The 18,292-nt window shown below is 44.1% G+C and overlaps 1 protein-coding gene across 1 annotated transcript in view; it reads right to left on the bottom strand.

Annotated features, from left to right (window-relative positions):
* Window positions 1-1,654: 1,654 nt before the first annotated feature.
* LHFPL1 (LHFPL tetraspan subfamily member 1) overlaps window positions 1,655-18,292 on the bottom strand; it is a 413,296-nt gene continuing 396,658 nt past the window's right edge. The window contains exon 4 of the mRNA XM_069612594.1: window positions 1,655-4,083. Coding sequence (XP_069468695.1) covers window positions 3,965-4,083 — 119 coding nt within the window. The 3' untranslated portion in view covers window positions 1,655-3,964. The remainder of the gene's footprint in view (window positions 4,084-18,292) is intronic.

Raw genomic sequence — 18,292 nt, 5'->3', positions numbered from 1 at the left:
CGTAATGAGGCCTACAGTGTTCAGTGTCTGCCGTCAGCGAGTTACTGGCTGGTAAAAAGCCGAAAAGTGCTGAACATGTCTCATAGCTGCAACACTCCAGCTTGACCCAGCTGCCCCTGCGGACCACCGCAAGCCACTCTCTCCACTCCCGCGCAGTGCTCCACGCGGCACTAATGTTTTTGATGGGAGCCTTCCTGATCCAACGAATAGACATGCCTCCCAGTAGAAAACACTATAGGCAGGCTCCAGTACTCCAATGCAATAGTCAGCTGCTGCAGTCACCACCACAGACGACTCTCGCCACTCAGCAAAATACATGATATGCATATAACAATGATCTTGTGTTTTAAAACCATAACCAACATGAAACACTACTGGTGGGGCATATGCTCAGATGCCTAGACCTCCCAGGGATCAATTACACTTTCTTGCACACTTGTGCACAATTATTGATGTGTGGCCGATGCAGGAGAAAGTTCTGAGATTCCTATGGATGTTACTCCAAGAATGTTGTTTTTTCATTTGCTGTGGTAAATGTGTGCTATAATTTCGGAGAACAACCCCATCTTTTTCAAAAACCTTCTTCCTTTTCCTTAACGTTCGATAGATAGATTCCGGGACATTCGTGTCAGTGATGTACAGACCATTCCAGACAAACCAGTCTAGCCTGCACATGACCTCCGCTGAGTTAACAGCTTGAATATCCACGGTGTCTTCCTGAAGGGTTGCGCAGAATTCAAAAGTGCCCTCTCTTCTGTTACCCAAATGGCCCCTATATCTGCAGGAACAACCGATCAAACTTTGAGCTGTTAGATGAGGCCTGTCGTGGGTCACCAATCCACTGTACCAAGTGGTATGGGCCTGCACCCCTTGTAAACAGCCTCGCTGCACCTCAGGACTTCAACTCTCAGGTCCCATTTCGGCAGGTACGGTTGTTCTGCGGGATACAGATTGCTTAATTAGCCCATGTAGTCTATTATATATCTCCTCTCATCCAATCATAATGTTTCGAATGCAGTCGACAATCTCTTGTAAATTCCTCATTCCAAACCATCTGACTTGAGCAGCAGCCTGGCCAGCAGCACAGAAGCAATTGTGTTCAGCTCTGTAAATGAACAGTTCAATTCCGTGAGTTAACAAACAGTAATGAAACAAAACTGTATCAGGTTTATTATTACTAGCACAAGGTTATTAACTTAAGATTGCAAGTTACTTCTGTTGGCTAATTTGTTTTCAGCTCAATAATAACGCTTTCCTTTTTAGTTGCACAACTCCATGTGCTAATAGCTTTGTAGACCTTGGGAAGGGTTATTAACCCACAATAAGGACCTCTTCCCTGGTCTATAAGGCTTAATGAGAAGTTATGGATCCCCACTTAGTTGATAGTTATGAAGACATCACATGAAGACTATACTTACTATAGTCTTCACGTTTATCTCTGTTAAAATAATGGTTGCTCCATCAAAATCATGGAGCTGCAATGAATTGTGATCACTTCTAGAATATTCGAAGTATATATGATGTTATACATCGATTTACACCTGGAAATAGTTAGCTGCTAGACAACCTTAAAGCAGATAAAGGGATTCGACCTTCTCCTTTAAAAAAATAAAATTTTTAAAAAAAACACAGTTTGATTCTTTCTTGTCTGCTTTTTTAGTGTTTATTTTAACAAGGGCATGATACGACTTTCATTGAACTACATCACGGAAAGGCGGAGGTAGGTGGAAGCTCAGAAGAAGACCTTTTCTTTACAATCATACAGGTTTGTTCTTTTAGGACTATCCTTTGCAGCAGAAAATTAATGCACCAAAAGATTATGACAAACACTGCGTCTCAGACTATTTGATGAATCTGTTAAATTAATGCATCATTAAAAAAATCGATTGCTACTTGTGGTGAAGCTCTAGAAGGACATAGAGACATACCGGAGCACTAATTGGAGATAACGACCAGGCCAATAAGTGAAATATGAGTTAATATACATCCCAGAAAGCACATTACGAAAGTAGAAAATAGTAAGTTAGACCGCAGCAGGGTCGCTGTGTGTGTGTGTGTGACAAATTATAACGCGCCTATACACAAGTGTTTCAAGTCACGACGAGGCAGGGGAGGGGGAACAGAGAGAAGACGGAGACAACGATCTTACTAGGCCAAGTGAAATTGAGATCGTGCAAGTGCAGGGGGAGAGAGAGAGATATGGTTCTTGCCTCCAAAGTGCCTGGGTTGCAGATAGAACAGTAAGTTATGACAGAAAAAATAAGGATCAAGTCACGATAAAGTGTGAAAAAGTTATAATGACGCAGCTAAAGTACCAGGAAGAGTTGGACGGCCGTAATTGCATATATCCTGCAAGGTACATAGGCTAAGTGCAGGTTTAATTAAATCCATACAGTAATAAACAACAACAAAACTTTGATTTGTCATAGAACCTCCAAGTACTTTTGCATACAGTGCTTTTTTAATGGTTGAGTTATGATTTTAAACATTCTCACTGTTTCATGTCGACAACTGAGAACAACGCAATGCTTATTGTATTAATTGGGTACGTATAATGCGCCTATGCAGCAAATGGTGTTTCAAGGCGCTACAAGACAAGCAGGGAGGGGGGAACAGGGATGAAGAAAACAAAAACGGTCCTACTAGGCCTTGTGACCTTCGGATCGTGAAAGTGCAGTAACAAGAAGTGCGGCGGAGGGAGGGGAATTGCCGGCCATAGGAAGACTTGCAAGCCAAACATAATTGGAAATTGGTTTTAGGGGCCAACATGAAGTGAGTTTGTGAAGTAGTGTTGGGCTGTAAATAGAAAAATGCAGTGTGTTGATCAGGTTTTTCCGTAATTAATATGTATAATGATTAATAATAACACCATACCTAGTTCCTTCTGCTTCTAGCAGTAGATGTTATTATTAGCTAAATTATTGGTACTGAATGTATTGGCTGCAGAAGAAAGAAGGGCTGAGTCGGGCATCTTGGCTTTTGAATCTGTGATTGCAAATTGCAAAGAGTGTCTGAGGCCGGGGTTTAACTCACTGCGTTGTCATAACAGACAGATGTAAGTATATTAAGGGGTAGTGGCATAATTGACCTAAAAACGTTTGACCTAAAACATCTGATGGAATTTTTTTGACCTTTTTTTAGTCAAATTTAATTGAATATATATCAGGGTGGCTAAGGGTATAGATTAGGTTGAGGGGAAGTGGGTGAGGGTTGCGGGGGGTCTCCCCCTACATTTTAGACCAAAAAAAAGGTAAATAATTCGATCAAATGTGATTAGGTCAAATGATTTCAGTCAAATAGGCCCAAACCATTTAAAGGTACGACAAAAACAGATATATTATACATAGATGATTTTCAGTGAACAATATTTGCATATTCATTGTCATTCTCAGCACCCAATTGAGTGTTGTTGAATTGACAAACCCAACTCTAATGGAGGAACATATTGATTTAGTTGCCTGGATAACAGGTGCATAGATTTAGCGAGCCGTGGACCACGAGGGATCTAGGTAACCCTGGCATGATTTAGAGAATATGGTTGTGTTGCAATATATGTTTGTAAATATTACATTCCAATTCCACAATGCATAGTTTTCCAATTTCAGTGACATTAAGCATCAGGAGTGGGGAATATATCCTACTTTGTTTGTTTGTTTATTTATTTGTAATGCGCACCAGTCCCAGGGTATCAGGGCACAGAAGATACATGAATGCTTTTGGCTTAAAGTTACAGTTACATAGATGGCACACGATGTTTTACAGAAATAATTACATATTTACATGAGGGATTACATAAGAGAGTACAACATCTTATAAAGAACGAGAAAGTACTTTGTGACAGTTTCAATAAACAAGTGGTCACGGTTCCGGGTCCAGAGTGAAGTTAGTCTTGGGTGCACAGCATAGCCGGGTCATGGCAGTGTTGCTGGAATTCTCAAGAACTCTCTTTTCTGTGCTTTCCTCCTCAGTAGCATGATGGTTTGGAATTTCTGCCAGCGAAACAAGACAGCCAGGTGCAGATCAGCATGGCCGCTGCAGCTCCCCCGCCTGTACAGTAATACGCCCAGCCAAGCTGACATGTGCCTGCATGCAGAAAGAGAAGGAAAGACATGATCACATCACTTAGGCTAATATTTGCCTATCATCATATAGGAAGCTGGGCTATTTAATTCTTAGCAATGCATAAACACATTTAAAATATAGCTATAAGGGATGCACCGGGATGCTGGAGAAAGGCTGTACTCATCAACTGGACTCCCTAAGGAGCAGGTTGGAACAAGATATTCACAACAAGTATGTATCCCTTAAATTCACAAGCATTCGTCCAGTGGTGTGCTCAGATCAGTGGCCTCAGCAACCGATGCCGCAAAAAAGGACCACAACCATGGAGTTGCTGAAATGAAAAGCTGCCAAGAAAGTATGGATCATAAGGAAAAGATCTAATGAAAAGTTAATATAATGTGGTTGCTTAATAATACTCCTCTTGAGAATTATTGAATTGTTTTTTTTACTTCCTAAAAATCCTTCAACTCCCAAGTTATAAAATAGGGATTCAAACATTCCAACCTCGAAATCTTGTCTGCAGCCCTGGGACACAATAATCCCTGCCATGCATGACCAGGCTACATCAAGGCAATGGGAAGTTCTGCAGCTCCATGCTGGAACAACTAAACATCCGAATTTCTTGATAAACTCCCAGGCCACAGAGTCAATTTTTAATGTATTTTCCCATATTGGAGGGAGCACGTCATAACAGGCAATACATGGTGACCGCCAGCTCCATTACTCTTGAAAACCTCGTGGCAAAGTCTCTTTGACTCACAGAACCTAGCCTGATAAGTGGAGCAAATGAGCTTGCACACTCCTATAAGTGCATCCACAAAAGAGCGTGCATGCAAGCCACCATGCACACATACTGAATTACAAAATCCTACTACTGAAGGCACACAGGTGATTCAAGAAGACGCGGTACACATCGTTAAATGAAAAACTAGGAAAAAACACATAACCAGTTCTCGCCAAGCTACGCACTGGCTTCCGATCTCTGCACGGGTACAATTTAAGTCAGCAATGCTGGTTCACAAATGCCTACATGGTACTATGCCTACATACCTTAAAAACATGAAGTAACCTCAGGAGCCCACACGAACATTGCGATCCTCGACACTATCGTGAGTCAGATCCTCGACACTATCGTGAGTCAGATCCTCGACACTATCGTGAGTCGGATCCTCGACACTATCGTGAGTCAGTAACCTAAGTTTCAAAGGTACGAACGGTCATGGAAGGTTATTTCCCGTCATCTCAGCCAAGCTTTGGAACACCTTACCGCAAGGGCTGAGACAACAAAAGGACTGTAGGAAATTTTGTGAACAATTAAAAACCTTACTGTTCTCTTATGAATACTGGTGACCCTTTTATATGTCCCGATCCTTTGTTGTCCACTTGTGTTTATGTTCCTGGCACCCCGAATTAGTAACCCCAAATTCTGGTAGGAAAGTGTTAACGGCTATAAAAGGCATGAAATTGGGAAGGCCCCAGGCCACGAAAGGTCTACAGGCCGATTTTAAAGCAGGTTTTCTGTTGTGCAGGTTTTCTGATGTACTGACTTTGAAGGGTTATTTTTTGTAATGGTTTCTTAGAAAGTTATGATATTCCTCCTACCTTATGGAAGCCCTCTATTTCAGTTTTTGAGGGAAAAAAAGGCCAGGATTCCAAAGGTTGTGGCTCCTGTAGCCCAATATCACTGTTGAATATTGACACCAAAATACTGACACAGTTACTCACCCCAAGGCTAGGCACATTTCTGCCAAGCCTGGTCCATTTGAACCAGGTTGGTTTGTTGATCACTTCAGTGAGCAGACAATACAGGAAAAGCTATGAACCTTATATATGCTGCATAAGAGCTCCAGACCCACCCGATCATACTCTAGGAGGATTTCGAGAGGGATTATGGTCGGGTCAGATGCAGATTCCTCTGAGTAACATTGCAGAGTTTTAGACCAGGCCCCAATTGCAGCATTGGAACCCAGAGATCTATTTGCCCCACATAGCAAAAGTAAGGTTAAACAGTGTCTCTTCCTAGTCATCACTTCTCGGCAAGGGTGTGCAACATGGTCAGACGTTTCCCTTCTTCTCTTTGACATTATCATTGAACTGTTGGTGGAGGCGATGAGGGAAAATGAAGGGATATAGTGATTTCCAGTAGGGGTCGAGTAATACAAACTGGGACTCTCCTCCCATCCCTATGGCTATAAAATCCTCTGCCACATTTTGTAACCCTCCCTCCCCGTTACCCTCAAAGGCATGTACAGTGTTCCGTTGCTTAGTAGCTAAATTGGTGCTGTATAAAAATGCCAGTTAAAAATACATATACAAATGATGTTTTGCTTTATTTAACATATCCAGGATTATCCACCCATTCATGGACAGTGGAACTATTGTTATATGGGTGAGTGTCAAACTACAAAATAAACACTGAAAAACCCATATTCTCCCAGTTGGACCTACAGCCTAACAGCTGGCAGACAAACCCATGCACTGGACGTCCCATTCAAGGCATGTCTAATTAAGATTAAATACTTGTGGAATTAGGTCATGTTCTGAATTGGGCTCCCTTTATTGAGCCAACTTCCCTCCTTTGTGGAACCAGATTCAGGGGCGCCAGAGAAGGTGGAGTTTCTTGTGGCTTTCTTGGATGGTGCTCTCAAGAGCTTTAATACGTGAGGGGGCGTGTTGTGCCTCCAATGATTCCTTATCCATCTACAGTTCGCCCTTAGCACTTCAGGGGTTAACAATTAATGTCAGTTCGAGGTTGTTTTGATTCGTGTCACGTCCAGTGCTTATTCCTAGACAATTGCTTTAGAAGTTAGAGCAACCTTCGTTTGCTTGGTGTGGTATTCACTGAACATCAAATGGTGGGTAGGCCTCCCATTGAAGTATATGATATTGCGGGTGACAAAAAGTGATCCCAGACCTCTGAAGTGAGGTCAAGATCAGGCAAGGGGTTACACTTGGAAATATGGTAATTCACCCGGTAATGGTGGGCGAATAGCTGCAGGTGGCCAGACCTGCGATTCCCCAAGTGGGTAGGAGATTTCCTGTCCTCAGTGCACTGTGGAAAGTTTCAAGGGACATGGCAACTTTATTACCAGTTCATCTCCAATGAGTTGCTTGTGGGATCTTTTCTTCCGAAAATACTTGAACAATTCAATCAGGTTCCAGGAATAGTTAAAGGCAAGACTGGAACAGTTTGGTCAATTATGGAGGGAAGGTCGCTTGTTTGCATATAAATACATTATATGAGCTTTCTGTTGGCAAGCTCTCTTTCTTTCTTTATCTGCAGCTGTGAGGGATTATGTTGCAGGAGAAATTAAACCAAAGAGTTACAAACTATTGATAGAGTTTGAAAAGGTGTTAGATCAACATGAAAATAATACAGGGTCTCTATTGTCAATAAATGCAATAACCCTGAAGGGACGGCTCCTGCAACTATTAGGGTTAGGGGGCTATGGGAATGTTGGAGGTCATATAGGCCTTCACCCTGATATGAGTTACAATGCATGGAATAAATGCATTACAGAGACGGTATCTCCCTACGGCTAACCTGGTAGAAAGATTCCCAGAGGTCAGAGGATGGTTCTGGCGTGATTGTGCCTAAGGCACCACATACAGGCATGTATGGTGGTCATGCAGATACACTCAAGGATTGATGAACTGGAGCGCTTCATAGTCCATTACATCCCTTGATGAAGGTACAGGCTCACTTCTACATACAGTGCAAGCATATGTTCCTTGCAGCTAGAGCATATCTAGCTACATATGGTATCTCTCTGCCAACTGATGTTAAATATCGGCACTGCCATATTCGTGGAAGAAAGCACCACTTAAGTTCCTTGAGATGACTGTAGCTATCTGTCCAATATAGCAATAATCAAGAGTTGCTTTCAACCAGATTGATTTGTGTAATATATTGCTAATTGTATGGGAAATGTTGAAAGCTGCAAGAGTTTGGCTGGGTGGGTGTGATGGGAGTGGAGAGGTTGAGGAGGAAGTAGGTCATACTATAGCTGTATGCCCTTCAGCCTTCAAATAGGAGTTATTATAAAATGGGTTTAAAATCAACGCTGTTCTACAAAATCATCCATAACCAAATGGAAAAATGAAAATTGTATGAATGTGACATTCTCTGTGATGAGACCCAAGGTCATGTGTGTAATATCTCTGCCATTATACTGTGTTTCTTAATTGAAACATAATACACATTTGAAGAAGGAAATCAAGTTAAAGTTACAATCTATTAAACGTCGAAGTTTATACACATTGGGAAAGTTATGGTTTAAGCAATGATTAAACAGTAAACAAAATATATAATCAAACCAGCAATGCTGGCACCTTAACTCCCCCTTCCAGATGATAAAGTGAAGCAATAACATCGGCTCATGGGTACATCACCAGCATCCACACAGCATATATAGACAATGTTCAATACATCCCAAAAGCACACACTATTACTGTGAAACTAAACATACGAATTTATAATCTAATCATTGACTGCAAACATATACCCATAATCACACCTTTTATGAAGTGAACTCTAAACATACTCTTTCAATCGTATGCTATAGTATGTTACATTAAATGTCTGCAACACATACAACCACAATTACTGAAATCACTAGATCAACAGCAACATATACTGTTACTTAATATCTCAATACCACACTTCACACCAAACAACAAAAGACATTGGGCCTCATTAGGAGTTGAGGTAGCCATGCCGTTTTTAGCAGCATGGCTACCCCCAAACCGGGCACCGGGTCCGGGTCCCAAAAATAGGGATTTACCGGGCGATGCTGACTTTAGCGGGCTGGGTAATTCCCATTCCCGGGACCCGGACCCAGTAGAACCCCATTCCCATTTGAGCCCCCATAGGGCTCAGTGGGAATGGGGAGGATGCTAACAACGGGCACGTTAATGACGGGCCCGTTGTTAGCATGCTGGTCTGCTAGCGGGTCCCGCTCTGCACGTCTGGTCTGACCAGGCGTGAAGAGCGGGACCCGCTGCAGACCTCATAATGTGGTGTCCCGGAATGAACGGTGCCGGTCCCTTACCAGCACCGTTCATTCCGCAGCCACCAGCCTCGTAATGAGGCCCATTGACATGCCCAATACATGGCTAGAACCTCAGTATCCAAATTAATCTGATCCTATATTTTGTGCAGCGCTTTGGCGAAAGTGCTATTTAAAAGACAAAAATAAAATGTCATACTAATAACACATTAATGCATCCACACATTTACCAGCAATCCAACAAGAAAGTGAGTTAAGGTTTAAACAATGGTGGTTTTAATACTCTTTTTATATTATGTTATATTTAGAGTTTCATTATAGGTTAGATATCAACATTAGCATTCCCAATGTGTATAGACTTCAACACTTCATAGATATTAACTTTTTAAAATGCTTCCCCCTTACTATATATATATATATATATATATATATATATATAGTCCCATGTCGCAAATTCCAAATGCCACAATTTAATGTAGTCGAAGAGGACTTAAAGCCACTTAAGATAGTCTGCCTCTGCTGTCTCATATTTTCACCGACTATTAGAAAACAGAAGATTCTGCGTAGGAATAGACAGAGGTGCAATTGTTCGGTAGTACCCAAACTGATTGTTTCCAATTGATCGTATGGTAAATCTGTCTGAATTCAGCCAGTACCATTTGATCGTTTGGAAACGATCAAATTGGGTAATCACTACCAAACATGGGGAGCGAGGGTTGCGGGAGGGGGGGGGGTTGGCTCCGAACAATTATACCACAGCCAAATTGTATACATCCAATTTTTCCACTATGTTGGCCAAATACTGGAATTTGTAACAGAAGAATTTGCACCCTAGCGAACCACCTGAAATCCACTACAAATCTAAAAACCTGGCTTTCCAAAACATAATCTAAAGACGGTCTCACCCTACTCTCCATCAAACTCCAGAAACAAATCCTCAATAAGTCTAGAAAAAACCTAAGGGAACGCCAAGCCAGCTCGATCATACCACATGGCTTTCAGACAACTATAATGACTAGAGTATAACAAATCAAACAACAATCCCAACACACTATGAGAAGGCCTTTCCTATCTCCCGGAATATCGAAACTACAAAACATGTCATCTTCCTGCATCAACCACAAACCTCCAAACACTGCTCACCACAATGCAACTAAAAGCAGTCTAATAATTTGAAAGCACTATGGAAACCCACTAGAACACCACGACTAACCCTCCCTTTTCTCTCCACATTACTCAACACACACAAATTCAAACCAGCCACTTGCTCACGGCTAATAAAAGACACTCGAACAGCACAACATGTATACACCTCTAGCTCCTGCCATTCTCAGCCCCTGTTCAATGCACGTCCATACGACAAGCACAAGATCACCTCTGGGGACACAAACCTATCGATGTCTCAGGCACGTCACACCCAGAAATCTTACATGCGCACACGGCTGCGGGTACTTCTGATCTGCAACTGCAACATACAGCGGTACAATCATACCTCTGGCCTCAATGGTTGTTTCCTACAGTTGATGGTGCTGCTTAACAGATTCCTGCCTACATTATGAAAGATGTTGATTTTGTTAATATGATAAAGAAGATCTATATGAAATGGAGTCACCTTGCCACCCAGAACCCAGAGTGAATGGGTGCCTGCCTCTACCTTCCCCATGCCTTCTCCTGTCTCGAGAAAGTGCTCAATTGGCTTCAAACTTCCTGAAACCAAACGTGGACCCCTTGCTCAGTGTACTCAGACGCACATCTCGACCTCACTGATGAGGCCAAACAAGGCTGAAACACATGTATGGGGTTGCTGCTGGTACTCTTGATCAAAGGCGGTTTGCCTGGCATGTCGGTGCTGCACTGCCCTTGTGGGCAGGACAAAGACTGATATGTGAATGGATATTCCTCCTATGTGAAAAGTACAGTGATATCAATCATTCTAACGTGATATGCCAGGGGTTCAGCCAAAGTAGGCCAGGGTCTCCCAAAAAAAAGGAACCAAAGGCCGGTGGCACCAGGTTAATAGTGAACATTCTCAGTTTTGTATAGAACTATGTATGACACATTATGGCTTTCACTCCCGCTGTTGGGGGGTGGACATGGCCTTTAACGGCCCACCAGCCCAAGACCAGGCTGTGGGCCGTTAAAGGCGGTGTCCGCCCCCCCACAGTGGGGATAAAAGCCATCTGCACCTGGGGTTTTTCTTGCATGCACATTTGTTCCCCCCCCCAGGAGATTGGCATATACAAATTCCTGAGGAAAGGAAAATTAGAAAAGATGGACAAAGTCCGTTTTCCATGTCTATGGCGGATGGGAGGAGCACCAGGACTGGAGAACAAAGCTCAGGTCCAGCTGGTAAGTGGGTAGAGAGGGAGAAGTTGTGTGGAAGGGGTAAGGATTGTTTTGGGGAATCACTGGGGCGGGAGGCAACAGGGAGATGGTCCCTGTTGCCTCTCCAAATAAAAAACATTAAAAAAGGAAGAGCGTCGTGTGGCTGGAAGTAGCACGCGAGAAGGTGTATTATCATCCGCTGTTCCAGCCACCTTATTGGCTATGCAACCTTCCCTGGGTGCGAATGGTTGATACATATTTCCTGGGAAAGTATGCAAGATTATATTGCTGTGATATAAAATAAATGAATATTATGTATCCAACTAAAACTTTAGATTTGCTATTTAAGACAAACAGGCATAAGCAAAGAATACAACACAAGACCGTGCAAAAAGAGAGTTTTCTGGTTGCTGACAGATATAAAGAAATGTATAAGGAACTGCATAACAGGCTTGCACTTCCTTACTGCATGCAGGTTAGCAGAGCTGTGGAACTGTTTGATCCCAGTTACCATGGTGCTGCTGTACCCCCCACAGCCCTTTGGACTACTATGGACGGTAGAGCAGCTATGTTTATTCTTGTTCACAAGGAGCATGGATTCCAAGGGGTGAAGCCAAGCGTTTGAAGAATACCTCATCAAGTCAATGTGCATTTCGGAACTTGCAGTTAGTAGTTTTGCGTTCTACAATAAAACTCATATTACCAGAGTGCATGTCAGAACTTGATAAGCTAACCACACATGGCAAAGGGATATGAGCTGCCTGGGAGCAGGGTGGAATACCGCACTCCTATAGAGAAACTTATATTGCCATTGTTTCTGTAAAACTAGGCAGGGCAGTGCATATACAAAATATCTTATGTCTGCATCCAGTATGAGGACACTGCCTTTAAACAGACATCGGTTGTGTCACTATTGCCGCATGAGGAAGAAAGTGTGGCTTCTAACTTGATGCATTACAAGGTCAGCTATTGCACTGCTCTTGCAGTCCCAGGTAGTGGGGGGGCGGGGGCTGGGTCAAGAGAGACTGCCCAACCCCTTCTTCCTGACATTTCCAGCAGAGAATGTATGAGTATCCCTGAGGAATCGACTGAAGGAGGACATTCACTGTATGGAAAGGCAAGTTAAATGTGTGCAATGTTTGCAGTGTGTGTGTGTGTGTGGAGTGTGTGTGTGTGGGAAGTGTGAGTGTGGGGGCTGTGGGGGGCATGGGGATTGCATGTGGAGGGAGTATCCATGTGGGGTGGTGTGTATGTGTGGTGTGTATGTGTGTGGTGGGGGTCTGTGTGTGGAGTGTGGGTGGGAAGTGTGAGAGGGTGTGATGTGTGTGGGAGGGGTGTGTGCGGAGTGCATGTGGATGGAGTATGCATGAGGGTGTGATGTGGGGGTGCGGGGGTGGTGTGTGTTTGTGTGAAGTGTGAGTGTGGGGGCTGTGGGGGTGTGTGTTTGGGAGGGGTGTGTGGGGAGCGCATGTGGAGGGAGTATGCATGTGGAGGTGGTGTGGGGGTTGTTTGTGTGGTGTGTGTGTGAAGTATGAGTGTGGGGGGCTGTAGGGGGTGTGTGTGGGAGGGGTGTGTGGGGAGCACATGTGGAGGGAGTATGCATGAGGGGGTTGTGTGGGTGGGTGGGTGTGTGTGTCTGTGTGTCTTTGGTGAGGAAGACTTCACAAGGAGCATTGACGACTGGTATGGAACCACAAAGAGAGCAATGGCGTCCACTTCCCTTGCTAGGCCTTCTTTCAGGATCGTCTACACACATCAAACATTGGACAGGACTGAGTAGCCGGACTCCTCTTATTGGTTGTGAAAAAGGTAAATGCCACTTTAGTAACTAAATGTTCCATAATGGTGACAGGTTTGCCTGAAGTGCAGAGCTAGTAAACGGGGCCTTGATGATCCATTCTTGGGGCTGTCTTACTGAAGGAACCGTGAGTGATCCTCCAGTTGCCTTCTGGATCTTCCCAGAACTCTGTGGAATCGGCATGATGATGCAGACCAAAAGACTTCCTTCAGGCCCATGCCTTTTCAAACACCCCTCCGGCTATTTGAGATGTGGTTCCTCCCTGCTCCAGAAGCATCCCCTCCGCAACGGTAGCAGATTTGCCCAACTGGCCAATTTACTGCAGGCGGCTCCTGGACTATTATAACTGAGTGCTGTAGAGTGCATGGAGCCAGTCAGCCACAGAATAAGCGTAAAGAGCGGGCTCAGGGTCAAGGCCGTCATAACAACCTAAATACATGTTCACAGTTTCACCATCATGCTTGGCCCCATACTATGTGAGCAGTTACGCACCACTCCAAACAGTCTGGCAGGCAGGTCAAAGATTGCTTTCAGAGTGGGCTTGTAGTCTGGCTAGCAGCCCTCCTGACCCAATTTGCTCGCCTCTCCCTAGAACACCTTGCTTTTTCAAACCGGGTCAGTGCTGGAAATACAACACATTTAATATGAGATTCCAGAGATGGGTTAAAAAAAATAAAGGACTAAAACAAAATAACACTCAGTTTTATAGAAATTACTATAAATTGCTATAGTACCATGTTGAGCAAAGAGCATGATTGTACTTAAGCTTTATTTTCCTGAACCTGATTGGAAGCCAACATTTATCCTCCTGCATGACAATAAGAGCCTAAAAAATCGATTTCAGCAATAATCCCATGTTCCACAGGCTGCAACAGATGATAACAGCCCGGGGCCACATTTAAAGGCCTGAGCGTACCTTGGACATGGGCTTGGATTGTGGGGTTCAGCCCGCGATCCAAGCAACCTGATTGGTTTCTCACTCAGCCCTGGGTCCTAATCTGTGTTTGAAATGGTTGTATCAAGATTGAAAGAAACACAGGGAAAGATAAAGCATCATGTGATCACCTACATGTAGTCATTGTTTCACACAGCCTGCAGGTTTATGAAGCCCTCGTTTCTAATTAACCAATATTTGCAGCTTGTAATGAACGACAGCTACTCCTCAGCACACGCTCACTGCTGTGTCTGCAGCCATTCGACGTTAATCCGGGGAAATTCTGCCCAACTCCTGCAGTGAACCTGGAGAAGAACCCCTAAACATGTCAGAGGTCCAGATGGTAAGCCACTGAGGGTGGCTCCTGGGCTTAAGGATATCTAATAGACCCTGAGCTGATCATTTTCAGTTACACCCGCACGGGGCTCTGGAATGAGCTCTGGACTCAACGACCTGTGCACTGCTAAGGAGCTCATTGTCTAAACCCTGGAGCGCAAATGTAAGTTGTAAAAGCAAAGTGTTGGGCAATTACACCTGACTTTTACACTCCAGGGCATTTTACAAACACTTGGAGGTAGAGAAGCAGCACTAAAGAAATTAACATTTGTAGTTTCATGCTGGCATTAAAAAAAATGGATTCCTGTTACATCCTCCTGCATTTGGTACATTCTAAAAGCAGGCAGCCACCATAACAATCCATTGTAAGTGATATGATATGATAGGTCATTCATGACACGCTTAATACCCAGAGGTTTCTAAGTGCGGACCCGGGGATTGAACGCGTTGTCTTGCTTCCAAGGCGAGCACGTTGCCCCTGAGCTATCCTCCCGAGAGAAGTCCCGTTGGCAAGCTGTAAACGGATCATACAATGAAAGAGTGACGCAATATCGCATTTTTTTAATCTGTATTCTTCCATATGGTTTCTTAATTGTGCAAAATTGCATGCTGGCATCCCAACATCACTTAAGTGTTAATGTTGGTAGCCCCCTCCATGCAAATTGCACTCTATATGGAATGACTCCCTCAATGTCACTAGCAGATAACAAATAATCGTCTCACAGCTTTCATAAATGTATACAAAATGTTTCTTAAAATATTCCCTGTCAGCTTAATGCAAAGCGCTACCTAACATTTAACAGCCTTGCAAAATAAAAAACTATATTTGCCCATCTGTCATTATTAGGATGCATGACGTATACATTCTTGTAGACATATTACAGCTAAGTGGTTGATAGCCATTTAAGTGCCGCCAGTGACACACACAAGATGGCCACTGCAGGATTGTTTTTGACTGCTAAGCGCTATATGTCTGAATAATAAAGCACCTCCATACTTAACTGATAGGATTATCAGAAAAGCTTCCCTCAGACCGACTAGGTCATCAACTCCAACTGCCTCTTAGTACCACGATTTAAATTGTCCCCCATTGGGCGACACAGCTTCCCAGTTAAGGCAGCCCAACTGTGGAACTCCTTGCCTGCCTATCTAAGAGAACATCAAACCCTTGCCAAATTTAGACAGAATATGACTAACTGGCTGAAAGAAAATGACAAGTAATCTGCAATGCTATAGCCATTCCTCAGCTGCCTCCAATACGTAGAGGCCAGCCCTAGTATTCTGCTATTATGTACTTGACTGCTAATATTCCTCCCCACTGTACACCTTTCTGTATATTGTTTTGCTTACTGTGTTTTAGTCCCTTTTGAACACTATTCTGTATGTTAATTCCTATTACTATGTAGTATTCCCTTATGTAAATTTCCCTGTCCCCATGATGTACTGCATGTACCTGTGTAACCAAGCTTAACATATTCTCATGTCTTGCGCCCTGATGCCCCAGGGTCTGGCGCGCACTATAGATAAATAAAACAAACATGTATGGGGATGGAGAGTTGGGAGGTCGGGGGTTGAGGCAAAGGGGAAAGGTCGAGAGCGGGAAATTAGGGTTGAGTGATCAGTGATTGGCAAGCTTTTCTTTGAAGAGTGGGCTCTTAAAGTCCTTCCTGAAGTGCGCCAAAGGTCTTAGCTGGATTTGTAATTAGTTCTAGAATCAGTGTGCCTAGCAGCAAAAGGACGGCTTCCTGTTTTCTGTCTCTTATTCAAAGAGAATCTGTTTAATTTGCTATGGAAGGACAAAAATCAGGTGTGCAGTATTATAACGTCTGCCCCCTCCTGGATGAGTCTGCTGTGTGTGTGTGCCAGTTCCGTCAGTTTAAATACAAACCGTTTGTAGGCAGGATTTTTTGTCGGTTAGGAAAAATATGAGTTAATGTGACAATACGATGACAGATCTGAAGCTTAGATCTTTGTTTTCGCTATCTGTCTGGTTCTGTGCCTGCCATCACCGGCGACAAAGCAGATCTTCCGCCTTCAAAGACTCCCGTCTCCTTTCACTCGATTACCTCATGAATTCTAGGCTCTCTCAGTGACTGAACACCAAGAACAGCAATGCAGTCAGTGGCGGAGCCAGGAGGACCAGAGGGGTGGCCGGCCACCTTCCCCCAGCGCCCCATTGGTGCCCAGTGCGGGTGCGCCTCCCAGCCTCCCGCTGGTGACCTATTATCCCTCCTGAACCCCCCACCAAAAGCTGCCTCAGCTACTGAATGCAATTCCCTCTGCCCTGCCAGTATTACTCGCTGGTGACTCCCTGCAGTAGGACAGGCCTCCTTGACACTAGCCTCATATTCTTTTTACAAACCACTGTAATCTGATACTTACACTCATGCAGCCAAATTGTAGTGAAGGTAGACTACAGCACCCAGAATGCATTAGGCTGGTAATTGAAAGCACAAGATTGAAACATTATGCTCCCGGTACCATGGTCTCCCTTAATTAACTTAAATGACTTTGGTATTTTGCCTAAACTGGGAAGAGACAGAGATCGCTATCTTGTTTTGCCAGGACATGGAGAGACACACCAATTACAAGTAAATCTAGTCGTTAGTTTGCCTGATATTTGCAAATGTCAATACACGAAAAAACAGCCTTTTCTATTTGCTGAAGTAGATCAATAACAGGACTTTATTGGAAACGTATCTTTGCTGGTCATGTTCATTATAAAAGTCAATTTCACAGAGTAGAGTAAAACAAAGGCTTACTCACCTTTACACTTAATAATAATAAGATTGTATTTAGTGAGCGCAGACCTAGCTTCGAGAAGCAACAGTGTGCTTTACAGAGGTATACAACAATACAGATGCATAATGGGGCGCTTTTCAGAGGTAACAACAGAACACATATACAGCAGGGGGGTAGGATACAGAGAGACACAGAGGAGGGCCACAGCTGTATAGGATGGTGGGAGGACGGGGCAGACAGCGTCTAGCGAGTGAGGTGGTGCAAGGGAGACATGATGGCCTAGGTGTTGAGGCGGAGAGACTCATTGGAGAGGTCGGTCTTGGGTTCTTTTCTGAATTGTAGGAGTGTGGGGGCTAGCCTGATGCTGACAGGCAGGAGGTTCCATAGTCTTGGGGCGTAGGCAGAGAAATGTTGTTTTCTGGTCCTTTCCTTTTTGCAGCACCAGATTTCAAGTCTTCTGGTGGTGCGCTGTCCACCGGGGATGATGAGTATCTCTGTGAGGTAGCTGGGTGCCTTGAGGGCGACTGTTTTAAAGATGATGCAGCAAGACAAGAAGGTAATTTGCGTGGTCTGTAGGAGCCAGTGAAGGTTGATGAGGGCTGGGGTGATGTGGTCATATCTCCATCGACCCTTGATGTGGCATGCGGCCGCGTGTAGGACACTTCTCAGAGAAACTAGGGAGGACGACGGGAGGCGTTCGAGGATGGCATTGGCCCATCCAGGTGGGTTGGGACCAGTGCTTGAACAGTGAATCTAAAGTTGTCTGAACGGAGGAAGGGCTTGACTTTCCGCAGGAGGGAGAGCTGATACCAAGCTGTCTGAGTTTACTTAGCAACGTGTGTCTTGAAGTAGAGACGTTCGTCGATGTGGAACCTGAGGGACTTGGCGCAGGCTGTGACCTTGGGTGTGAAGCCCTCAGGGTTCATGGTTGATAGCCAGGTCTGTATGTCTGGGTGTTCGATGTTGTTGGTGAGGAGTAGGAATTAGGTCTTGGAGGGGTTGAGCTTCAAGTATGCACAGGACGTCCAAGACAGGATCGGCGAGGGGCAGGTTTTGAGCCTGTGGATGTACTTGATGGAGTCGATC

Source organism: Ambystoma mexicanum, chromosome 5p (genome assembly GCF_040938575.1).
Source record: "Ambystoma mexicanum isolate Mex_15411 chromosome 5p, UKY_AmexF1_1, whole genome shotgun sequence".
Lineage (NCBI taxonomy): Eukaryota > Metazoa > Chordata > Amphibia > Caudata > Ambystomatidae > Ambystoma > Ambystoma mexicanum.
This window is presented reverse-complemented; position numbering and strand designations above follow the sequence as displayed.